The 26,684-nt window shown below is 40.5% G+C and overlaps 1 protein-coding gene across 1 annotated transcript; it reads right to left on the bottom strand.

The window, feature by feature from the left end:
* Nucleotides 1–1,388: 1,388 nt before the first annotated feature.
* Nucleotides 1,389–26,257, bottom strand: AMD1 (adenosylmethionine decarboxylase 1). The gene is made up of 9 exons (XM_047859707.1): nt 25,819–26,257; nt 9,465–9,551; nt 8,197–8,323; nt 7,525–7,627; nt 6,398–6,440; nt 6,104–6,248; nt 5,674–5,766; nt 5,442–5,597; nt 1,389–5,037 (listed from the first exon to the last, which is right to left on the bottom strand). Exons 1-9 carry the CDS (start codon nt 25,926–25,928, stop codon nt 4,897–4,899), a joined length of 1,005 nt encoding a protein of 334 aa, XP_047715663.1. The 5' UTR covers nt 25,929–26,257; the 3' UTR covers nt 1,389–4,896.
* Nucleotides 26,258–26,684: the final 427 nt, after the last annotated feature.

Genomic DNA, 26,684 nt, shown 5'->3' with positions numbered 1-26,684 from the left:
GTTATTCAAACAAGACATTTCTGCCCCCAGTATTTGGGAGCCTGTTTTAAACCTAAAGTTCCATCACTAAACTCCCCCAAGGACAGGATTATCTTAACAGATAAAGGAGACAAGCCGTATGATCATTCCATGGGTACCAAAAGGGGGAGGAGAGGTCTGATAAAATTCAACACCCATTCCTGAGAAAATCAGAGAATATGTAAAAGGCATCTAACTAGACATCTATACGTAGAAACCAACAGCAAACATTTCTGATGGACTATGCAATGAATGTTTCCTTTCTAAAACTTAAAGGAGGGGACTTTATTTAATGGAGGACCAGGACAAGACTCAGGCAAGCAAAGCCCCCAGGGAGCAAAATGAAAGGATGTACTTATTCTCTCAGAAGACTGCTTGCAACAGTCTGGGAGCCCCTCCTGAATTTTGCCCCCTAGTAGTCTACCCTTACCGCTTAAATTCAACATGTACTAGAGGTCCTAACCAGTGCATTAATGAAGAGCTTAGCAAGGTCCTATAATAAAAGATTTAAAAAATTAAAAATTACAACTCAGAAAATTCAAATGACACTAGCACCAAGGGCTCGTGAAAATCATACAAAACATCACACAGAACACTCCTGAGAAAAACTTAAATGACAACAGATCCTACCCAGGATACTACCCAATTCTAATTACTCAATCTCAGTCTCTTTTAAAAGTAGAAATTGAAGGTGCCTGACTGGTTCAGTCAGTAGAACATGCGACTCATCATCTTGGGGTTGTGACTTCAAACCCAACCTTGGGTGCAGAGCTTACTTAAAAAAATAAATTGAGGAGTTTTAGTATTTACACAGAAATACAGGTAACCCATGGAACAGTCAAAGCATGCCAACAAACTGGTCCAATAATTTAAATTCCACCAAAGTAATTCAACTTAAATGATGCCAAAACAAATTATTTTGTTTTAAAATGGTGAAAGAAAGCACAAATGGTGCCAGAGTTAACTGCACAACCCATGGGTTAAAAAGAAACTTCAATCCCTACCTCATACCACACATAGAAATCTGAGGTGGATCATAGATGTAAAAGCCAAAATTATGAAGGTTTCACAAGAAAACAATACCACCACCACCACAATGTGAGGCTATGTAGATTTATTGAGACAGAAAAAGACCCATTCAGAAAGTTGATAAATCAAGACTTGAGATTAAGAACTTCATCAAGTCACTATTAGGAAAACGAAGAAACACCAGACTAGAAAACATCTGCAAAACTTTCTATTCAAAATAAAAAGCCAACCTGATTCAAATGTACAAAAACATTTTCAGAGAATATACTAATGGCGAATAAAGACGAAAACATGTTCAGTACTCCGATACAAGGCAGCCCGGAGCCACAAAAACACTTGTATGCAAATGTTCATAGCAGCTTTATTTGTTTTCCAAAAACTGGAAACCAATGTGTAACAGAATGAATAACAAATCATAGTACATTCATACAATGGATACTACTTGGCAGAAAGGAATACATGGTTCAACCCGTCAAAAACTTTATACCAAATGAAAGCACTGTAGGGAGTATACACCTTATATTTAATATAAAGTTCCAGAGTGGGGCAGGTGGGACCCTATGTTATGGTGGAAAAAAAAAAAAAAATTTGGAAAAGTGATTAACTTAGGGTGGGGTAGAGTTGCCTAAATAGGGATTAAGTGAACCTTCTGTCCCTACATGGATGGGAGCTAAGTAAAGTGTCCATTTTCCTGAATTGTAGTTAAGATCTGCAGATTGCAACTTCTAAATCTTACCTACAAAGATGTGCAGATAGATGTATCAAAGTTGAATTGAGTACTGTTTAAGGTAGGATATGAAGATTCAATATACTATTTTTGTTTATATATTTGAAAATTCTCCAATTAAAATGTTGAATTACAAATCTCATCTATTTTCCGGTGTTCTAGCTAAACCCTGCAGAGAGCTCAGTTACAAGGTCTCTCAAGGTAGAAGGGACAGATTCCAAAGGAACAGTTTCCATTTTAACACGAATAAAAGGGGGGATGGAAATATCAAGTTTGAAGGTGGGAAGTGAGGAATTGGTGCAAGTTATCTGGCCAGGACAATGAAAATAAGGTTCTTTACCTTTCATAGTGTAATATCATATTTGCAACTTAAGGTGTCTGAATATCATTGCTCACTTACCTGTTCTTGTGAAAGAACCTGGTATTGGAGGTATTACACACATCACATATGTAACAACTAGGATCAACCCCCTTTCTATTCACATTTTAGAAAATGTTCTCTAATATACTTTTCTCTGAAAAAGATCTGAATACACATTTTTATAAGATTCCAATTTTCAGATTATAGACAGGGACTGAAGAACTGAAATTTTGCCAAATAAGTGATCATGAGACATGTACCTACATGGCAAAAATGATCAAGCTTATAACTTTGTTCCAGTTAAGTTTATAGCTTGTTCTCCCTCACCTATTAAGAGCCTATTCTATAAAACCTGGAACATTTCACCTTCAAACTTCTGACTTAACTCCAAACTCACAAACACAATTTTTTATTCTTACCACTTACCTCTTCTACTCTGATATCCTGGTATATATATAGCCCAGCTATTTCTCTTAAGCTTTAGTTATGAGGCCACTAATAAGAAATGTTTAAATCTGAGTATAAATTACTTATTCTCCCAGGAGCTTAAAGATCTTCTGTCTTCATGATTACTCAAACATTGGACAATAACCACCAAATACCAATTTCCTCAAATTATAAAAATTGCAGATGGCTAGTATTTGGTCTATACTATTTAAAAAATACATCAACAAAAAACTTTTTGAATGTCACTAGACAATGAATTAAGCAAACTTTTATTGAAGCTTAAATTGTGGTACAGAAATACATTTCAACTGATTTAAGTCCAACACCATGAAGAGAGAAATTATGGCACCAAAATTTTCCCTCCTCCATCATACACACTAGGATTAATTTTGATTACTATTCAATCTACAGTTTTAATTCTTCTAGGCTTTATTCCATACAAATTTGTGCAGTTTTCAACATTAGATAGAAATCTTAAATCTATTAGAAAAAAAAAAAATCAGACCTCAAGCCAACAAATGTCATCAAATCTACTGGGACACTGTTCAAGAACAAAATCCACTTTGAGCATTGGTCCTCAAAACAGTACAAAACATTAATTAGGTACTGTGTGCTAATTACAGAATCAAACTGATCCATTGACTGAAAGTTTCTTCAATGAAACTTTGAATCAACATGCTTAAAATAAAAGTCAAAATTTGTGTTCCAACCACTTGATTTCAAACCAAGTAGATTTTATGTTTAGAAACACTAAAAAAAGTGTTTCATTTATAAATACGGAAGGAACAAAAAAACATCACTGCAACAATCCAGAAAGAATCAAAAAACTTTGAGGACAAGAATACAAAATTTAGTCAACTTTGCTGTTTTCTCAGCTGCTTATATCCCAGTATTTGCAAATATACCTAAAAGATGCCAACTCCTCAAAGCCTGTATTTTTAGTCATTTCCCATAGACGTCTGGAATTTTATGTCTTATGGATAGCATTCTGCTTCACTGTATGTCTGAATATCCTGAACAGTTCTCAGTCTGGGAAGTTTCACTTGATCCTATGAAACCATGGTGAAAGAACACCAGGAAGTCAGAACACCATCATAATGCATCACACAAAGTCAAAGAACTTTAAGTCATAACATGGCAAAGACAGACTCCATTTTGAACCAAAGTTTATGATATACTGTGAATGAAAATTATTGGAGATAGCTGCTAAAAGCAAAAGGTAAGGTAAATCATCTGAGATGACTTACTAAATCCAATACAACCTTTATCTCTATTTCCTTGCCAATAAACTTAGCGATAAAAATTCTTTTACACAACCACTTAGCAAGTTAGTAAAGGCATGGTACTCACGAGAAGCTAATCTCATTAATGGGAATACAGAATGGCATAGTTTCTGGAACAGTTCTGCCAGTATACCCTAGTAAAATTTATGTGTCTTCTTTGCTAATCACCATTGTTTATTTTGGTCACTATCTCCCAAAAGAGTCCATGCCAATATAAAAGGAGGACAAACTCCTTTGACCTTTAAATAAAATTAAGCCCAGGGTCCATTCCCCTTCCCCCTCCCGGGTATAAGATTAGTATAAACCCACAGTGTAACAGTATATTGCTTTATTGAGGGGGGGGAGGGGTTGGGAGGCAAGACACCATGGCAAGGAATGAAATCAATTAAAGGAAGTACAGGTACAGGAAGCAATAATGTTAAAATAGTAATACACAAAATGGGTAACTGCAATCATCTTCTGAAGAGGACTCGACTCGTGGAAGATAAACTTTAATCACTGTTGCAAAAAATATCTGTATGAAGTAGAAATTGGTTTCAGTACTATTAGTAGAGAATATGTTCTAGAAAGTGGAGGTAACTGGATGTAAAATCCTGGCAGCAATTTAATAGAACAGTCCCAGATGATTAGGCTGAGGCCAACACCTAATGAGGACGAAAGCCTTGTCTGTGGGGAATTTTGGATGATACCTGGAGAAATATTACATTGTGCGTAAACCAAATTGAATTGTTTTCACAAGTGTTGTAAAGTTTCATATAGTAAAAGGTTTTTTCTACATGCACTTCAATTTCACAGCAAGAGTGGCATAGGATACCTAAACACAGAAGAGAGCATTCATGCAAGATATCTAACTCCTTGATATAATAATGCATACAATTCAAAATGATTACACTATCATTACATCTAGGGCTTTCTGCAGCTACAAGGTGGTGGTTATGGAAAGCACGGCCCCCGGTATCAATATCTAAAAAGCAGCCACCACCTCCTTCTATGTGTGTTCTCTTTTTGCGTTTTTTCTTCATTTTTATTAATCAACTCTGCTGTTGTTGCTGCTTCTTAGCAAAACTGGTAAAAACAAAATTGTAATCATTGAACATAGCGCTCTGGCAATCAAGACGTTTAAAGCCTTCAATCTTCTGGGGCGAAGAAAGCACTGTGCGACATTTAGAACTCTGGGGAAAAGAATTTAAACCAACCATTAGTGCTTCCAATCTGCAGAAGTATTTTCAAACACAACAGTCACTTAGAAAGTATTTAAGACTACTATCTTAAAGAAACTGTGGCATTTGAATACTTAAGCTGTCCTGTGGGTGGATGGAGAGGGGCATCGTCCTACGTTGTCCCCCCACCTCCCCATCTGTCTACAGGGAAAACAGGACAAGGAACCCATTAATTGGGCTAGATATAAAACAAGGACCAAGTCTAATCAATAACAAAGCATCGCTTCTACTAATAACCTCACCCAGTAGTACTTCTAGATATCTGCTGTTACATGCCATCTTAGGATACGTTTTATGACATGATTCACTATCCTTATTTCCTGTAAGATTTTATTGTCAGTAATAAAACAAATTACCTGATTTACAAACAGGGTGGTCACAAATTTTCCTGGCTTGAAGACTTCCACAACTTTCCTGATCAGGTCATCATAGGAGGTCTGACTTAAGTTTGTTTCAAAGCTAACATAAGAAAATTCTGGTTCTGGAGTGATGTGAATAGTCCAATAAGTTCCCTTAGAGAAACAGTTTTATGTTAATAATGAAATGGGTACATTTAAATATTTAACAATTAAGCAAAATATTACTTACATCCGATTTCATTCCATTCATCGAATACCCACAAGGATTGAACAGTGTGGCATCAATGACAGAACCTGGTATCAGGTCACGAATTCCACTCTCCTGGGAAAGGAAAGACTGAATTACATACAAATTCGAAAAATAGACTTATAGGCCTGGGTGGCTCAGTCGGTTAAACATCCGACTCTGGCTCAGGTCATGCTCTCAGTTTGTGAGTTTCAGCTCACACTGGGCTCTGTGCTGACAGGTCAGAGACTGGAGCCTGCTTCAGATTCTGTGTCTCCCTCTCTCTCTGCCCCTCCCCTGCTCATATGCGGTCTCTCTCAAAAATAAAAAATAAACATTAAAAGAAGAAAAAAGAAAAAAGAAAAAAGAAAAAAAGAATACACTTTGAGTTAAAATTATTTAGTCCTAAAGAACAATTCCTGAAAATGCTTACACGAGTGACATCCTTTGCAGTAACACCATCTTTCATGTAGAACTGGTCCATAACTGCTGGGTCAAGCTCACTCATCAGAATTTCCAGGGTTTGATCTGGCTGACTGATTACCCGAGTCTCTGGGAAATCCAAAGTATACAAGTACCTATATAAAAATTAAAAAAAAAAAAAAAAAAAAAAAAAAAAAAAAAAAAAGTTTCTGAAAATGACAAATAGCAATTTAAAATAAATCCTATATAGACAAAAACAAAAAACAACAACAAAAAAAAACCCATAAAACTGTGTCCAACATACCAACAGTCAGAATTCATACGTCCCATACAATATGCTGCTCCATCTGTTAAGGGAGGAGAATAAAATAAATTTAACAGCTCCATTTCATAGGATACTTTTGCCTCCACTCTTCCAATAGCTAGGGTGACAGTGCTTCCCTCCCAAGCAGGCAGGATCTCATCATCCCATTAAAAAAAAAAAAAAAAAAAAATCATTAGAGATATACTTCAGCTAGGGAGTTAGTCTGAGTGCTGAGGAAAGTATGGCTCACCCTCTCCCCCTAAAACTCCATTAAGGAAATGGAATTTGATCACCTGTTTCTCTATACACTCCCAAGTAAATACAAGTCATTTATGTATTATGTTCCTTCCATATTGTTGTTCCAAAGCCTCATTTAACACAGTAAATTAACTGGAAGATATTTACACTAAATTATACTCGGCACTGATACAGCCTTGTATAGTTTCATATTAGATTAAGAACAGGATAGAAATTGGACTTTCTTTTCAAATCATGTCTGTGAGGGAGGAGGGGGGGAATCTTAAATCATGCCTGTGAATGGTTTTGTGCCAAGTTAGTAAAATCATCCCAGGTTTTCAGCCTCTTCTAGGATATAAGTGTATTAAGGGTATTAGATTAGATAACTTTTAGTTCCCTGACCTTGAAGTTCAAAAAGGATGGCCTATAAATAAAAAGTTAGTAAATGGAAGAAAATCTTGCCAATTTGGTTGAAGTGACACTCTGATCTCACTGTTTATCATTTTTAAGCCAGTTCAATTCCTGAATAGAATGCCAAGCCCAAGTTTCTTATATGGAACAGCATCTTAGCATGGGTTTATGAAGTCACTATACCTTTTTCTGAAGGAAGAGAGCACGGCCTTCATAACCATTAAATTCGATATAAATTAGAGCAACTGGCTAGACAAAGATCATGTCTCCTTCTGGCAAGTTATCAATTCATTTTCTTCTTCCATCCTGTCAACACTGACCTTACCGTGCATATATACACTCTAGAATTTGTAATTAACTTTATTGACATATTTATCCTTAATATATATCCTTGCATACATATGCTTTCACAAATATAAAAAGATCTCTGAAAGGATATAACCTCTAAGGAAACAAGTTTCAATTCTATTTAAACTTACTTGGGAAAATTGCATTAAGAAACTCTATTTCTTCCTGGAAATTCCGGTGTGGGTACCCTTGGTGAGAAGGCTTCATGAAATTCTTACGAGAATAAAAGAAGCTCTGAAAAAGACAGATAACTTCATACACAGAATTCTATCACCTTTCCTAGTCAACTATTTTCTGCATATGCATAACAAAATCAAATCTATAAATATTTTCTCCAATGAAATTTAACATGTTTTCCCTTTAATAGGTTTAAAAGATAGGTGATCTGTTGCTGGCCAACAAACAAAAATGAAGGCCCTGGTGTCAGAGCAAGGTTTCAGAGCAATATCCATGAATTACTGTCATACAGACCAACTTTATTTAAGCTGGAGAAGAGTATCAACAATGTATTAAGAATGCAGATCACATCTCTGAGTTTCTAGAAACTAAAAAATACCCAATCTATACATGATGGGTCTTAACAGCGGTAGAAACAAGGTACATTATTTCTAGAGCAGTAATTTTGGATCTGAGGTTTTAAATAGGCATGGAAACAATGATTTTTGAGAACATGTATACATTTAGTTTCAAAAAAATCAGTGACTACCCATCACAACTAAGAAGTATACAAAATTTATTTACTAGGCATATCACAGAACCCTACCATTTGTCTAGAAAAAAGGATTAAATGTTTGATTACTTACTTGAATTGAGTCAAACCCACTGTAATCCCTAGCAAGTTTCAACAGGGGAACCAGTGCTTTCAGCAAGAGGGTGGTACCACATGTCTTCAAAATGAAACGTCTCTTGGAGACAAACATGCTACTCTCACTGCATTTGGAAAAAGTCACAATGTTATAATGACGTTTATGTATTACTGAGATACAATTCATCTACTATTGGATTATCATTTACAATCTAAAATTTGGCTATTAATTTAAAATGTGAGGATCTCAAGGAAGCATAAAATGTACTACAGTATCCCGCCCTTTCTAGTGTACAAAAATGAGTTTAAGGTTCTAGAACCCCACAAACAGGTCTTGAATCAGGTACAAAGCATATTAGCTCATTATACAAATCCCCTTTTACTGTTAAACTTTCCTCCTCACCTCACCTATCTTAGGATATTATTTACTGAATTCATGTCTCACCTTGTACTACCCACTCTCACACATTTTTCTGTAACCATCTCATTATTTCTTTCACTAGATAATAAGCTCCATGAAGAAAATGAATGTTTGTTTTTACTCACCATTATATTCTTAGCACATAATAAGCATGTGATAAAAACAAACCAGACACCTTATGTACTTTGTTAATCCAGTAGCCCCAAGGTCCATTATAACATGTATAAGAAATCAGTATTTTCATTGACTAAATTAGCTTTGTACCTATAAACATGTTGAATGGCTTTCTTCTATTATAGCAATTGTATTTACAGGAAGAAGCTATGCTTTCACTTTGCTCGAAGTTCTGACAGTGAGAGGCATACACTAAACAGGAACGCCTCTCTATCTGGGGCTGAGGGTAAAAGGACAATGCCATTCTACCACCTTTTACAGATACTTTCTGCTAACTACAAGGAGGTAAAGATGGCAACCATCTTGAAGAGCTATTAGGTAAAAATTCAGAACACACTGGGACATCTAAAGCAAACATTTTAGGGGTGCCTATGTGGCTCAGTTTAAGTGTCCAGACTCTTGGTTTCAACTCAGGTCACGATCTCACAGGGTTCATGAGGTCGAGCTCTGTGCTGACGCATGGAGCCTGCTTGGGATTCTCTCTCTCCCTCACAAAATAAGTAAATAAACTTAAACAAACAAACAAACAAAACTTTATTTTATACTATATTTCTCAAAGTAAAAATGATTATAGAACTAAAATCCAGAGGAACAATTTGCGATTCCATGTAATGAATGTATGGTTCAGACTGTTATCAGGTAGCTAAAAAGCTGGTTTTTGCAGGACTTACCTGAGTACATAAGCTTCCTGCTTGTCAGTTTTTGTCACACTTATGATTGAACATTGCACATCCTTCAAAAGTATGTCCCACTCGGATCTATTATTTAACACACAAAAAAATGTGATTAAGTCATAACAGCACTTGACTACTTGAATAAAAATTATAAAACTCTCACACTTGAATGTTCTAACAATTTACACAATGGATTTTTTATGTTGTCACATTCTTGTTCCATCTTCTCTTATGAATAATATTTAGCTTTATTTCTAAAGTCTATCTATAATTGACATATCCACTCAATAACAAAGAGTAAACTGGAAAACTGGAAATTATACACTACTTACAATTTATTAAGAAAAAACAAATGACAAAATGAGTAAGCCATGCACAGAGCAAATTAAAAAGGCCCATAAACCAAGGAAAATCATTACCTTTTCACCAGCAAGCCAGTAAAGAAATTAAGTTAAAATGAGGTGTTTTTTGTCTATCAAATTCTTAGATTTTAAGGTTTTTTTTTTAAAGTTTTTATTTATTTTTGAGACGGAGAAAGACAGAGCATGAGCAGGGAAGGGGCAGAGAGAGAGGGAGACACAGAATCTGAAGCAGGCTCCAGGCTCTGAGCTGTCAGCCCAGAGCCCAACGCGGGACTTGAACTCACAGACTGCGAGATCATGACCTGAGCTGAAGTTGGACGCTCAACTGACTGAGCCACCCAGGCGCCCCTCAAATTCTTAGATTTTTTAAACCTTACTATTGGAATTACAATTTTAAAGAGCACCATTTCTTCACTGATTAGCCTGGTAAAAAGATTTAAAGGCCTGACAGCAAGTAAACTGGTACTCAGTGTATAGATACTATTTTCTATCAATTTGGCAGCTGATGATCATAATACCTAGTGGTGTCTCAAGTCTAAGAGCATAAAAAACTTGAAAAATGGCTTTTGCTGGCAATTTTGGGAACACTACAAGCTCTTTAATAGGATCAGGAAATGTCCATTTCAACAAAGTAGTCTGTTAAGTACAGGTAATAGACAGCAAAATGGAAGTCAAATAGGCATAACTAAATAAAGTAGTTTTAATTTATCTGAGACCTAAGAAGTGATTCCTTTTTGGGGTGCCCGGGTGGCTTGGTTGGTTAGGTGTCCAACTTCAGCTCAGGTCATGATCTCATGGCTTGTGGGTTCAAGCCCCGCATCAGGCTCTGTGCTGATAGCTCAGAGCCTGGAACTTGCTTAGATTCTGTTTTTCCCTCTCTCTCTTCCCCTCCCCCCGCCTAAAAAATAATAAACATTAAAAAAAATGTTTTAAAGTGCTTCCTCTTTAACATGCCCACTATAAACAGAAATACATAAAACAGTTCCACAGGACAAACTTAAAATTACCAGTTAAAAAAACATACTAGGAATGTTTTTTTAGTATTTTTAAATTTATTTTTGAGAGAGAGAGAGAGAGAGCGCGCACACGCATGGATGAGCAGGGGAGAGGCAGAGAGTTGGCGGGGGCGGTGGGTGGGGGTGGGCAGAGGATCTAAAGCAGGCTCTGTGCTGACAGGCTGACAGCAGCTAGCCCATGTGGGGCTTGAACTCACGAACTGTGAGATCATAACCTGAGCCAGAAGACCAAGGATCAATGGACTGACCCACCCAGGCGCCCCAAGGCTAGAAATGTTTTTAAGGCTCTTAATGTTTGGCAGATCATTCTTGAATACCCCCCAAAATAGCATATTATGGTTAGTTTTCTTATCCAGTTAAGAATCTTTAAGAAATTCTCAACAGGGGTGCTGGGTGCCACAGTCGTTAAATGTGGAACTCCTGATCTTGGCTCAGGTCATGATCTCGAGGGCTGCGATGGGGCTCTGCACTAATGATGCGGATTATTAGCCTGCTTGGGATTCTGTCTCTCCTTCTCTCTGTCCCTCCCCCGCTTGTGCTCTCTCTCAAAATAAATAATACAAAAAAAAAAAGATACAAAAAATAAAGAAAGAAATCCTCAACAATACAGCCAGCACAAAAACAGGTGGCACGCCTTGGGTGGCTCAGTTGGTTGAGCATCTGACCTTTGATTTTGCTCAGGTCATGATCTCACGGTTCATGACATAGAGCTCTGCCTCTGAGCTAACAGCAGCCTACTTAGGATTCTCAGTCTCTGCTTCTGTCGCTTGCTCTCTCTCAAAAATAAACATTAAAAAAAAATTAAAAAAAAAATCAAGCACGGTGCCAATCCTACCAGCATTTTGTGCCTGTTTCATCATTTTTAGAAGAGATTATTACTGGCCCAGTGGGCAATTATGTGACCAATAGAGAAGGCAGTAATTACATTAATACGTTGGGTAAATTAGTTAAATTGAACACTACTGACACCTATCTGAAAAAACTTAAATACACATTAGAGTGGGACATATTTTTGCAGTTTGTTTCAAATTTTTAAAATGGTACAATTTTTTATTTAGGAAAGAAAAAAAGTTGCAATTAAGACGCAGTTCTGAACAATACAAACTGATCATCTGAATCCTCTTATTTTAGGAAGCCAAGCAACAGCTTGGGCTTTCCCATTTCTAAGACTCAAAATTCACTAATGTATGCATTTCAGAACCCACTGTATTCTAAAAAAAAATTTTTTTAATGTTTATTTTTGACAGAGAAAGAGGATCAGCAGGAAAGGGGCAGAGAGAGGGATACACAGAATCTAAAGCAGGCTCCACCCTCTGAGCTGCCTGCGCAGAGCCCAATGCAGGGCTCAAACTCACCAACTGATCTGATCATGACCTGAGCTGACCTGAGCTGAAGTCAGTTTAACCAACTGAGCCACCCAGGTGTCTGGAACCCAGTATTCCATAAATAGGCTTTTTTTTTTTTTTTCTCCAGTAGGCCTCATGCCTGGGCTCGAACCTACGACCCTAAAACCCAGAGATCAAGACTAGAGCTGAGATCAAGAGTCAGATGCTCAACTGACTGAGCCACCTAGGTGTCCCAAGGCCTTTTTTTTTTTTTAAATATCTGGTGGGCAATAAGACCTACTTCACATGACTAATAAAGATTAAATTACATAATGCATACAAAATTTACCTATGATAAGAATTCAAATACTGGGGCGCCTGGGTGGCTCAGTCAGTTAAGCATCCGACTTCAGCCCAGGTCATGATCTCAGTTTGTGAGTTCGAGCTCCACGTCGGGCTCTGTGCTGACAGCTCAGAGCCTGGAGCCTGCTTCAGATTCTGTGTCTCCCTCTCTCTCTGGCCCTCCCCAGCTCATGCTAGCACTCTGTCTCTGTCAAAAATAAATAAACTTAAAAAAAAAAAAATACTGTGTTCAAAATACTGAACACAAAGGTAAATAATGTTAATGCAATATTAATATAAATATTAATTATAATTAATACACTATAAATACAAGAAGCTTTAAGTCGAATTTTGAAGCACAGGGGTCTCTCTTTAGAGCTTATCTAATTTAGATCTTACCTAATGACTTCCCATTAGAATTCAGCTCACCCATTAGAATTCTACACTCACTGGCTATGCTACTGAGTCCTATCACCCCTTCTCAGTTTTTATTCACTATCCATGCTGACTCCCTCACCCCGAGTTTTATAAGTGACATACATATCGTTGTATGTAAGTTTATGGCCTACAGCATAATGGCTTGATTTACATATTGTGAAATGATTACTGCAGTAAGTTTAGCATCCATCTCAGATACAATAAAAAGAGAAAGCAAAAGAAGAAAAAAATTTCCACAATGAGAACTCTTAGGATCTATTCTCTTAACTTTCATGAATCATACAGCAGTGTTAACAGTATGTTAAGACTTAATTGTGCTCCATGAACTTTTTCTTTCTTGTATAACTTTGTTTTTCTCTGGATTTAAAAGTTGTCCTGCTTTTTCATTTGGTTTGGTTTTCTATGCATTAATTTATCCTTAGATCTTCCCCCAACTGTTTCCTTTCAACATTTCTTTTGAGTGATTCTTGGCCAAGAATAGGGTACTAAGACTTAGCTAGTCAGAAGGTCTACACACCCGGATGGGGTGTATTTACTGTGGGCCTTTATGCAGGGCACGGTGACTGGGTGGTTTCACTGCGGAACTCCTTCCCTATCACTATTTTTTTTTTAAAGTTCTTTCCTGGGCAAGTCAGATTACCCAAATATTCCATTCTCTTGCCTAAAGAGCATTAAGATTTCTAGAAGGCAAAACAGGGTAAGGGGCTAGGAATCCCAGTCACTATAAGCTTACACTCTTTATTTTCAGTATAGTCAATCTATCCCTCAACAGTTCCAGGTCCCCTCATTACAGAGTGATCCTTTTTTACACCCAGAGAATAAACTATTATCTAATCTTCATATCTCCTGGCATTCCCCTTCTCATTTGACTCAAAATTTGCAATATAAAGACACTGTATCAGAAGAACAGTTGAAATAAATAAAACACACAGACAAAATATACAGGTAACTAGCTCTATCCCCATTCCCAGTATTTCAGTCACACTGGGCTTTTCCACCAACCATTCCTAGGCACCATAAACTCAATTTGCCCATATCATGCCATGTGGGAGTGAGAGTACTGCTGGAATGGATTTCACCCTACCTAGAACTCCTGTCCTCAGCCCCCTTCTTCTAGTTCAAATCACCTCACTATTCCCACCAGACCAAATGTCATTAAAAGGTTTTTTTACTTTACAGAGAAAAAGAGAGCACGTGCACACATAATGGTGGGGGGCAGGGGCAGAGAGAATCCAAGCAGGTCCCACACTCAGCACAGAGCCCGACATGGGGTTCAATCCGACAACCCCACTGGGATCATGACCTTAGTCGGACCCTCAACTGACTAAGCCACCCAGGCACCTCAAAGGGTTTTAAAACTCAGAATGCTGGGGCGCCTAGGGTGGCTCAGTCGGTTAAGTGTTCGACTTTGGCTCAGATCATTATCTCGCGGTTTGTGGGTTCGAGCCCCGCATCGGGCTCTGTGCTGACAGCTCAGAGCCTGGAACCTGCTTCGGATTCTGTGTCTCCTCCTCTCTCTGCCCCTCCCATGCTCATACTCGGTCTCTCAATAATAAATAAACGTTTAAAAAAAAACCTAGTATTTGTGTGGCTATTTTGGTATTCATGCCAATCCCAGTACACTCATTCCGTGTAGTTAGGGACTTTGTGTTGTATTGTGTTTATCTCCAGTGCCTAGTCCAGCTCATAGAAGGTCCTCAAATATTTGTTGACTTTGGCAATAAGTAATTATTCTGATGAGATCTTATGGACATTTGGAGAAATAACAGCCTTGAATTTTCATTTATTTTTAAAAAGTAATCCCTATGCCCAACGTGGCGCTTGAATCCGTGACTGAGATCGAAAGGTCACATGCTTTACCAAATGAGCCAGGTAGGCCCCCCGCTATAGCCCTAAAATTTTTAAATTTAAAATAGTTACATGATCCTTTACTGTTTAAATTTGTCATGCTAATAATTCAGGTATTTAGAGGGCAATTCTTATTAAAAAGGTAAGTTTATCTTGTTAACTAGATCATTCCACTTGAAATGCCATCTTATTTTAATCTACATAAATGAAACTTACTCATTTCACGGCCAAATAATTTAGTTGTAGAATCTACTCATTATAATGAACATAGTTCTGTTTTCAGGTTTTTTCCTGCAACACACCCTTCTCTTTCTGGGTCATCGGCTGATGCAAACATATTAAACTTTTTGGTCTGAACAGAACCTGAGAGACCTTTGGGACATTTCTTCCAATCTTTTCTGTGTTGTTCAACTTGGGTAACTCCTAGTGATCTATCTTCAAGTTCAGTCAATCTTCTGTCATCTCCATTCTACTAAAGCCCACCCAATAAACTTTTTATTCCAGTAGTTATTTTCCTGTTTTGTTTTTTTTTTTTTTTTTGAGAGTACAAACAGGGGAGAGGTGGGGACAGTGGACCCAAAGGAGGTTCTGCACTAACATCAGTGAGCTCAATGTGGGGCCCGAACTCAAACTGCGAGATCATGACCTGAGCTAAAGTCAGATGCTCAACCTACTGTGCCACCAAGGTGCCCCTTTCCTGCTGTATTTTTAAATTTTTTCTTTTATTTCTCTAAGACTTCGTCTTTCCTTTTAAGAGTATTCATTCTTACTTCAAGGGGCACCTGGGTGGTTCAGCTGGTTGAATGGCTGACTTCAGCTAAGGTCATGGTCTCATGGTTCCTGGGCTCAGGCCCCACATCAGGCTCTGTGCTCACAGCACAGAGCCTGGAGCCTGCTTTGGATTCTGTGTCTCCCTCTCTCTCTGCCCCTACCCCCCTCAGATTGTCTCTCTCACATACCAAAAAAAAAAAAAAAAAAAAAAAAAAAAAATCCGCTCTTACTTCTTATGGAATGGTTATGATAGCTGTTTGTAAATCTTGATCTGCATCACCTTGAAGTTGCAGTCTTTTTCCTTTGATGGATGCTGAGAATTTCCTGGTGATTTGTTATTAATTTATGATTGCATCCTTAGCATTTTGATCATGTTATATAATTTTAAATCTTGTTTAAATCCTACGGAGCATGCTGATTTTTAAAAATTGTTTTAGGGGTAACTGAGTGGTTCAGTTAAGCATCTGACTTCAGCTCAGGTCATGATCTCACGGCTTGGGAGTTTGAGCCCCATGTTGGGTTCTGTCTGTGCTGACAGCTTGGAGCCTAAAGCCTGCTTAGGATTGTCTCCCTCTCTTTGCCTCTCCCTTGCTCACACTCTGTGTCTCCCTCTCTTACTCTCAAAAATAAACAAACATTAAAAAAGTAATTTAAAAAAATTCTTTTAGCAGGCAATTGAAATGGTTAAGTTCAGTCTTCAAGTTTTTACCCAACTTCTATGGGTTATATGTTATGATTTCTGTTCAGTTATGAAAGCCCCTGCCATGGTATTCAGATCTGCCCTGCTTGTCACCCAGTGGCCAGACTGGGACTGGGAGGTGACCTATCACTTTTCAAAGCCTTTGATAAATTGTGATCAAATCCATACAGGAGCAGCTCAGTGGTATTCATATAAATCTTTATGGGATCACTTTCTTCACCTTTCTCCTCCCCATAATCTTGCTGACAATTTCTGGTTCAGGGTGAGGGCCCAATTCTTGGTTCTCTCCGCTCTGCCTTGGCTATCTGTCCCTCTCTAGCCAAACAGGGAAATGAAAAGAAAAAATATCAACAGGGATATATCCATGATGCTCTTTACTTTTGGGACCACAGTTCTTCTGGCCAAAACACACACACACAAAGCAAAGCAATACAAAAACAAAAAAGATTTTCCCCCACTCTCTTGGACCAGGTTGGCCCTCTTTCGGAGCTCTTTTTGTCTGCACCTAGTGTGCAGTTACCAGCTTCTGGCAGCTTTTCAGACCACCCCAAGAGATAACCAAAGGAAATAAAAAACAGGAAATCATAGCTGTCTCAGTGCTATTTTGAGTTATGGTTTCCTTCTCCAATTCACCTGCTAACATTTACTTTCCAGAATCCTCAGCTGATCCATGCATTCTGTCCAAAGTTTTTAGTAAACGCTAGACAGTGTGCTTATTCCACCTTGAGGGACACCAGGATGCTCTTGCACTCACTCATTAGTTAATAATTTTTGCAACCAAGCTCTTCCTCATCTAATAGAAACCATCTAGTATTTTTTCAAAGTCACAGTATGAGAGAACACAATTGCTTTAAAAAACTTTAGGGGTGCCTGGGTGGCTCAGTTGGCTGGGCATCTAGACTCTTGGTTTTGGCTCAGGTCATGATCTCCTGGTTCGTGTGTTCGAGCCTATATCAGACTCTGTGCTATCAGGGCAGAGCCTGCTTGGGATTCTCTCTCCTTCTCTCTGTCTGCCCCCTCCCCACTCATGCACAGGTGCTCTCTCAAAATAAATCAACATTACAAAAAAACACTTTGGGGTGCCTGGGTGGTTCAGTTGGTTAAGCGTCCAACTTCAGCTCAGGTCATGATCTCATGGTTTGTGGGTTTGAGCCCCACATCGAGCTCTGTACTGACAACTCAGAGCCTGAAGCCTGCTTCGGATTCTGTGTCTCCTTTTCTCTCTGCCCCTTCCTCGCTCATGCTCTCTCTCAAAAAAAAACATAAAAAAAAAAAACCCACAACACTTGTTAAAACAACTGGATGGGTTATCAACCAAAAAGACAATCTTAGAATAGCCCACAGGCTTTCAAAGAATGAATAAATCAAGGGGCAAGATGTGAGAGAACTAAAACCAAAAATGTCAATACATGTATATGAAAAGAAAGGTGAAAAACCAACACCAACCTAAGGCTCAAACTCAACAACCATGAGACCATGACTTGAGCCAAAGTCGGGCACTCAACCAACTGAGCCACCCAGGCGCCCCAAGCCTCCTTTTGTAAATAAAGCTTTATTGGATCCCAGACAACCAGATCATGTATCACCCCAAAATAGGATACTCTTTACTAATAACAGTACATGGATCGAATAATCTTAGATCACTATGCCAGAAAAGCAAAATTTTATATTTTATATTTAATTTTTTTTTTTTTTTAGGGACGCCAGGGGGGCTCAGTCAGTTAAACATCCAAATTCAGCTCAAGTCATGAGCTCACAGTTCATGAGTTTGAGCCCAGAGTCCAGCTCTGTGCTGACAGCTCGGATTTGAGTCACTTGCTTCGGTTTCTGAGTCACCCTCTCTCTCTGCCTTTCCCCTGCTCGTGCTTGGTCTGTCCCTCAAAAATAAATAAAATGTTAAAAATAAAGTTTTTTTTAAAAAAACCTTATTTATTTTTTAAAAGTTTTTTAAATGTTTATTTATTTTTGAGAGAGACAGAGACAGAACACAAGTAGGTTAGGGGCAGAGAGAGAGGGAGACACAGAATCGGAAGCAGGCTCCAGGCTCTGAGCTGTCAGCACAGAGCCTGATGCGGGGCTTGAACTCACGAGCTGTGAGATCATGACCTGAGCCGAAGTCGGACGCTCAACTGACTGAGCCACCCAGGCACCCCAAAAGTTTATTTATTGAGAGAGAAAGAGAGAGTGCACTTATGTGCAGGGAGGGACAGAGGGACAGGGAGAGAGAGACAGAATCCCAAGCAGGCTCAGTGCTGATAGTGACCATAAGCGGGACTTCATCTCACTAACCGTGATACCATAACCTGAGCCTAAATCAAGAGTCATGCAACCAACGGAGACACCCAGGCACCCCTATATTTAGTTTTCTTAAAGAGTCTGTGATTTAATGAAAACAGAACAAGCTGGAGTGTTTACAAGGGAAAAGAAACAACTAAAACGACTTGTTATCTGATTCAACAAGACCCCAAAAATGGACAACTGACCATACTTTTAAATATAGTAAGTAAATGCCTCAGATGACCTTCAACAAAGGTGCCAAGACTACAAATTGGGGGTTGGGGGGGGGGAGTCATCTGATGGTGCTAGGAAAACTGGGTGTTTACACAAAATAATAAAGTTGGATCCTTCCTAAGACCATCTACAAAAATTAATTTAAGATAGATTAAAGACAAAAATTAAGACCTAAAGCTACAAAAGTCCTAGAAGACATGGGGAAACGCTTCAGTAGACTGGATCTGTCAGTGCTTTCTTAGATATGAACCAAAAAGCACAGACAACAAAGGCAAAAAAAGACAAATGGGACTGTATCAAACTTAACTTTTGCACATCACAGGAAAGCATTCAAAAGAGTGAAAACACAATACAGAATCAGAAAAAATATTTGCAAATCAAATAGGTGATAAAAGGTAAACATTCAGAATATATAAGGAACTTCCACAAGAACAAAAATAAATAACCCAATGCAGCACTTGGCTGGCTCAGTTGGTGGAGTGTGCAACCCTTGAACTCAGGGTGGAGTTCAAGTCCCATGTTGGGTGTACACATCATTTAAAAATATCTTTAAATGTTCCGGACTTCAAGCTGTATTACAAAGCTGTAATCATCAAGACAGTACAGTACTAGCACAAGAACAGACACTCACATCAATGGAACAGAATACAGAACGCAGAAATGGATCCACAAACGTATGACCAACTAATCTTTGACAAAACAGGAAAGAATATCCAACAGACAGTCTCTTCAGCAAGTAGTGCTGGGAAAACTGGACAGTGACATGCAGAAAAATGAACTTGGACCACTTTCTTACACCATACACAAAAATAAACTCAAAATGGATGAAAGACCTAAATGTAAGACAGGAAGCCATCAAAATCCTAGAGGAGAAAGCAGGCAAAAAACTCTTTGATCTTGGCCGCAGCCAACTTCTCACTCAATATGTCTCCAGAAACAAGGGAAACCAAAGCAACTATTGGGACCACATCAAAACAAAAAGCTTCTTCTGCACAGCAAAGGAAACAATCAGCAAAACTAAAAGCAACCGACGGAATGGGAGAAGATATTTACAAACAACATAGACATCAAAGGGTTAGTATCTAAAATCTATAAAAACTTAACACCCAAAAAACATAATCCAGTGAAGAAATGGGTAAAAGACATGAATAGACACTTCTCCAAAGACATCCCGATGGCCAACTGACACATGAAAAAATGCTCAGCATCCTTCATCATCAGGGAAAGACAAATCAAAACCACAATGAGATACCACCTCACACCTGTCAGAATGGCTAACATTAACAACTCAGGCAACAACAGATGTTGGCAAGGATGCAGAGAAAGAGGATCTCTTTTGCATTGCTGGTGGGAATGCAAGCTGGTGCAGTCACTCTGGAAACCAGTATGGAGGTTCCTCAAAAAACTAAAAATGGAACTACCCTACGATCCAGCAATGGCACTACTAGGTATTTATCCAAGGAATACAGGTATGCTGTTTCGAAGGGGCACATGCACCCCAATGTTTACAGCAGCACTATCAGCAATAGCCGAAGTATGGAAGGAGCCCAAAGGTCCACCAAAGGATGGATGAGGATGTGGTATACACACACAAACACACATACACATACAATGGAGTATTACTTGGCAATCAAAAAGAATGAAATCTTGCCATTTGCAACTACGTGGATGGAACTAGAGGGTATCATGCTAAGCGAAATCAGTCGGAGAAAGACCAACATCATATGAGGACTCAAGATACAAAACATATGAACATAAAGGGAAGGGAACAAAAACATGAGACTCTTACATATGGAGAACAAACAGGGTTGCTAATGGGGGTTGTGGAAGGGGGGATGGGATACACGGGTAAGGGGCATTAAAGGATCTACTGAAACCATTGTTGCACCATATGCTAACTTGGATGTAAATTTTAAAAAAATAAGTAAAAATTAAAAAAAATTAAAATTATAAAAGTATTTTTAAATGTTTATTTTTGAGATAGCAGGAGCAGGGAAGGCGCAGGGAGACAGGGAGAGAAGATGTGAAGCAGACTCTGGGCTGAGAGCAGAGCCCACTTGGGATCCTCTATTCCACTCTCTCTGCACCCCCCCTCACTCTCTCTCAAAAAAAGAAAATTACAAAAAAATGGTTAAAATGGTAAATTTAATGTTAGATGCTTAAAAAAATTTTTTTTAATTTATTTACTTTGAGAAAGAGAGCTCAAACGGGAAGAGCAGAGAGAGAGAGAGAGAGAGAGAGAGAGAGAGAGAGAGAGAGAATGAATCCCAAGTAGGCTCCATGCTAGCAGTGCAGCAGAGCCTGACATGGGCTCGATCCCACAAAGCATGAAATCATGACCTGAGTTGAAATCAAGAGTCGGACACTTTAACCGACAGAGCCACCCAAGTGCTCCACGTGTTAGATGTTTCTTAATCTCAATTTTACAAAGTAAATGTCTGAAGGAACAGAATGCTGCTCGCAGGTGGAAGAAACCCTTCAGAGCAGTTTTATCACTCATGTCACCCAGAGTTGGATCCTACTAAGATGCAGATCAGACACTATAAACTACAATTTAATTTTTTGTAAAGGATGAGGGCTGGTTGCAAGGATTCTAAGTCATACCTCAAAATTAACTTTCCTAGAACTCCTGCCTTACTTGACCACATCATTGCACACTATTGCAGAATCAGTAATTTTACATTGAAGGAATTTACAACCCCTACCCAAGAAACCTTTTAGTATAAAAAGGTTTGAAGTAGAAAAGCTTCCTATTGAAGTAAGCTTCTCTTGTTACCTTTCTCAAAGTTTTGAAAAAGTTTAAACTGCTATCTCCAAGCCCCCCTTTTTAAAGTGCACCTGTTGAAAGTAATCAACTGAATGTAGCAGTAATTATACGGATAGTGATTTAAATTGTAGCTTACAAAATTTGAAGGAGAGAAATGGCAGAACATCCCACTTTGTCCTAATGTTGTTTCCAACATGACCACCATAGATTGTAGTTTGTTTTTTTTTTTTAATTTTTTTTTCAACGTTTTTATTTTATTTTTGGGACAGAGAGAGACAGAGCATGAACGGGCGAGGGGCAGAGAGAGAATGCAGAGACACAGAATCAGAAACAGGCTCCAGGCTCTGAGCCATCAGCCCAGAGGCCGACGCGGGGCTCGAACTCACGGATCGCGAGATCGTGACCTGGCTGAAGTCGGACGCTTAACCGACTGCGCCACCCAGGCGCCCCTAGATTGTAGTTTTTATAGTTTCACATTAACTGCAAATAATACACCTCTAACCTTCCCATAATTTTTATTCTCTTCGCCTCCACTACAATTTCCCATCTGAACCCACTTCATTACTAAGAATAATAGCTCAGGGCTATGAATTCAAAAGAAAAAAACCTTTCCTCTCCTCAAAATTTCTAATTTTCCAACAGACTTCCTCCCCATAGCAGCCATTTCCTATAATATAATGTGTGAAATAAGCCAGTTTTAGAACACATCATCTATTCCTTTATTGATATGCAACACTGCTTTTTAAAAAAAATATTTATTTTTGAAAGAGAGAGGCAGAGCATGAGCAGGGGGAGGGACAGAGAGAGAGAGGGGGAGGGACAGAGAGAGAGGGAGACACAATCCGAAGCAGGCTCCAGGCTCTGAGCTGCCAGCACAGAGCCTGATGCAGGCCTCAAACCCACAAACCGCGAGATCATGACCTAAGCTGAAGACGCCCAACTGACTGAGCCAACCAGGTGCCCCAGTGGGTTAAATGTCCAACTTCAGCTCAGGTCATGAACTCGCGGTTTGTCAGCTCGAGCCTCATGTTGGCCTCTGTGCTGACAGCTCAGAGCTTGGAGCCTGCTTCAGATTCTGTGTCTCCCTCTCTCTCTCACCCTCCCCTGCTCATGCTGTCTCTCCCTCGAAAATAAACAATAAACATTAAAAAGAAAATGATCTTCTTAAAAATGTCCATATTGTTAACCAGCATTCTTTAACCCAGTCCAGACAGGATTTTCCTACTTAAAATAACAAAACCATAAACTGTATAGTGTGCTCCATGTCTCCTTTGAGAAGTTAGTAAAAAGATTCTCCATATCACATACTTTGTTCAGATTATACTTAAGGTGAATTCTACTAAATGGCCTACAGGAGAGTAGGAAATGTTTAACAGAACAGTTCTAGATGAACTTGGGAGTTAAAGCTTGGAAAGATGAGCCAATTTTGCTTCAAGTGCATTGTATTCCCTCATACTATATTAAAAATAAAAATCAATTCCAGATGGAAATGCAGATCTAAATACAAAAAGCAAAACAAAGTTTAGGAGGAAAAAAGAACATCTTCATTAACCTTTAGTGAGTAAAGATATCTTAAATAGGATGCAAACCTGCTAAGTTAAGATCATTAACAGAATGAAAAAATTGTGGTATGTTGACACAAAACACTACACAAAATGTCTGTCTGCATTTTAATGGATGACTGACAGTGGAGATAAGGTCTTTCTGCCTTCAACATTTTTATCACTAAATAAAATTTTATCATTAAATAAAAATAAGGCTACAAAGATAAAATACTTCGTAGAATGTATTATAATGGTGCAATCTAAAACTCCCCAATGACACTATCTCCTCTACTGGAGTCAAAATACATCAAATTGCTAGGACACCCTTTAATATGTAGTCTTTTAGACTACCATCTGACATATTTTCTTCTACAACCTTGTTTGCTTGAAAAGAGGGAAAAGGAAAAAAAATGGCCTTTATAAAGCAAAAAAACCCAAAACCCCAACCCCCCCAACAAAAAACCCCCAAAGATAATAACTTAGAGTGGTTACTATGTGTCAGTTTTTAAAGTAGTGTACCTAAAGTAACCCACTTAATCCTCACAACTACTCCATGAAGGTAGGTACCAGTACTGTCTTCATTTTAGAGATGAAGAGACATCAAACAGCTAGTTATTAAATGCTGAATTCAAATTTAGATATTCCAGAGGCAGTTTATTTATGCTTGATTGACAGGTCACAGAGAAAGTTCCTACCAAGGTTGCCAAAAGACCTCTCAGTTAAACAGATTTTCCAGTTCTTACTTGCTCTATCTACAACAGCTTAAGTGTGGTATAATCTCTCAAGATAGTGATTTAACGAATGTTAAAGGTCTATAAAATTACCGCACCAAATCACGAACAAAACAATATTCTGTCCTTGAAGGTTTAACTTTTGCCATCATTTTAAGAGCCACACTGAGGGAGCAAAACAATTTCTGCTGACCAAAGTACAAAGGAACCGTGGTTCTTACAGAAAGCAAACTGCCCTTTTATAACCCTTTCACCCTCCTCCTTGACTCAGGGAACTTAAGCAAAAAAGCCCAAGCTTAAATTCTGGCATTTCTGCCTAAGAACTTGGAAGGAAGAAAAGCCCTCTTCCCTTTATTAAGAATGTGTGCTTACAAATAAAGCTTCAGAACATTTAAAGAGTCAGAGCAAAACCATTTGTTAACCACCTTATGAGAGACTTATTCATTAGTTCTTCAATGACACGATTTTCTAGATTATCTGATCACAATTGTTTCACCAGACGCATATCACCACCAGGGAGTTTCCCCCTTTGTGAAATGGAGGAAATACTAAGCTTCCCAGTATTTGTAAGTAACTGCCTCCTATAATACAGTGATTAAAGCTGAACCTGGCACATAGTGAAGGTCTACGTTAGACATTTTAAGTGTCGAACAAAGCTTGAAAAATGAGACCTGTCACATTCTAGCTAACACGACGCTTTTAGCAAGAGGATCCTTCAAGACAGACCCACTGCCTTAAAAGTCCCGGCAGCACGTGTCCGCCTGGATTCCCTTCTCCAGTTGCTTTTTGTCAGGGACTGCAGCGAGCGCAGCCTACATTCCTGAAACGCCCATTGGCCCACACCCTGGGGCCAGGCTCTCGGTCGGGCCCAGGAGCTCATTGGTCGTCGCCTCAACGAGGCAGCCGCGCCGGTTCCTCCGCCGCACCGTCACACTCGCCGCACTTGTGCGCGGAAAGGCAAGGGGTGCCTAGCGGTGTGAGCGCCACGGGAAAGGCCCAGGCACCTTCGCCGCCGCCTGTACTTCCATTTGCTCTCTGCTTTCCCAAGACCACGAGAAGACCTCTTCTTTTCTGCGCGATCAGCCCAGCGCTCTCGCGTGACTGCCGGGGGTGGGAGGCTGGGGCCCCAGATTCCTTTGCAGGCTTAGGCATTAAAGGTATTATGTCCTGGCTCGGACGGGCCTCTAGCCCGTAAATTTAGACAAACCTTTCTCCACCCCACACCTCGCCCGGAACCCGCCGACGCGGTAACAGGTTACAAAGCCAAGGTCAAGAGTCTCCGGGGCCAGCCTCGGTGGGCTCCGGGGCCGCCCCGAAAAGCATTTTGGTGCAGAGCACGTTAGGGCGGCGGTGGGGCCCAGCCACTGCGACACCACTGCTCCCGCCCAATCCCCGCCGCCCGGGCGCCACATGCTGCCAGCGCCGACCGCGGGCGGGAGGCCTGCGCGCCAGACCCTCAGTCCGAGACCGGGAGAGCCCCCACCTCCCGAAGCACGCTGAGAGAACGAGCCCGGCTTCAAACCCACTCCCTCCCTCCCCGCTCCCCGAGAGGGGAACGCCCGAAGTAGCGCCTGACTAAGCTCTCTGAGCCACACCTGCCGGGAGGCAGCCCGCGCGGCCCCAAGGCGCCCCCACCCGGGGTCCCGACCGCCAACTCCGGAGGGGAAAGTCGGACGGCGCGGGCCCACAAACCACACCGAGTGGCGCCGCCCGCCGCCCCGCACGCTGCGCGGGGGACGTTACCTGAGCACGCGGAGCGCCGGCCTCCTCCCCCTCCCCCCGGGCAGCGCCCGGTCCGGCAGCGGCGGCGGGAGAAGTCGGCTCGGGCCACGCGTGGACGCGGCCGCTCCCCCCAGCACCGAGCCCCCCCCTCCACGGCAGCCGAAACGAGCCCGGCCCGCGGACCCACCCCCACCTGAAGGCTGCGGGAACCCGGGGCCCCCGACCCCAGCCCGTGGCTGGTGCCTTCCAGGCAGCGACAGCCCCCAGCACCCACCTTGGGATGGTGCGAAGATCCCCAGATCCTTGGTTTGCGTCGGGTTGCTGCCTGGAGAACCAAACCTCCAGCAGCTTCTCGGTCCCTTCGAAAAAATGTGCAGCTTCCATCACCGTGAGACTAGCGAACAACCAACAACCACAGAAAATCAACTAAATTAAATCTCTTCTCCCGCCGCTGCCGCCGCCGCTGCGGATTGTTCCAGCTGTGTTACTAAAGTTCAGGTTCCTTTTTTTTTTTTTTTTGCTATAATTTTATATTAACTTTTTTTTAAAAAAGGATTAATAAAATTTTCCCGGCTTTTTTTTTTTTTTGTGAGCGAAAGTTGAACGTGAGTCTGTTGGAAATAGAGGCAGATACAGTTCAGTCTCTTGTAGTCCGCTGTTTCCCCGTTAGAGAGAGTAGAGCGAGCGCTAGCTAATGTCGCCGGCCATACTGTGGAAGCGAGGGCGCTGCGTGAGCTCCGCATTTATATATGCCGTCTCCCCCGAAAGGCTAGGAAGTGACGCAGCGTCCCGCCCCTGAGGCTCATAGGTGTTCCCGCCTGTCAATCAGCAGCCGCCGAGTTGCGGCTGGCTGGCGGCCCGCCTGCCGGGAGCGCGGAGAGCTACCCGCCGCGCTGCGGTTTGGGTTCGCGCTGTCCCTTGGGCGGGAGACGGCGCTGTGTTGTCCGGCTGGCGACTGAGAGCTTGGGGTCGAATGCAGAATGGGTGGGGAGAACGGGAACGGAGTGGGGAAAGGGTGCGCCGCGCTGCGTTAAACTGGTTAGCAGAGAACATGGGTGGATCCTTAGGGTTGGCGGGGTTCGGCGGGGGCGGTGGCCACTGCTGGGATGGCGTGGTGGTTTTGATCCTGTGCAGTTCACC

The sequence above is a fragment of the Prionailurus viverrinus genome, chromosome B2 (genome assembly GCF_022837055.1).
Source record: "Prionailurus viverrinus isolate Anna chromosome B2, UM_Priviv_1.0, whole genome shotgun sequence".
Taxonomy (NCBI): domain Eukaryota; kingdom Metazoa; phylum Chordata; class Mammalia; order Carnivora; family Felidae; genus Prionailurus; species Prionailurus viverrinus.
The sequence above is the reverse complement of the archived record's forward strand: the minus strand, read 5'-3'. Positions and strand labels throughout refer to the sequence as shown.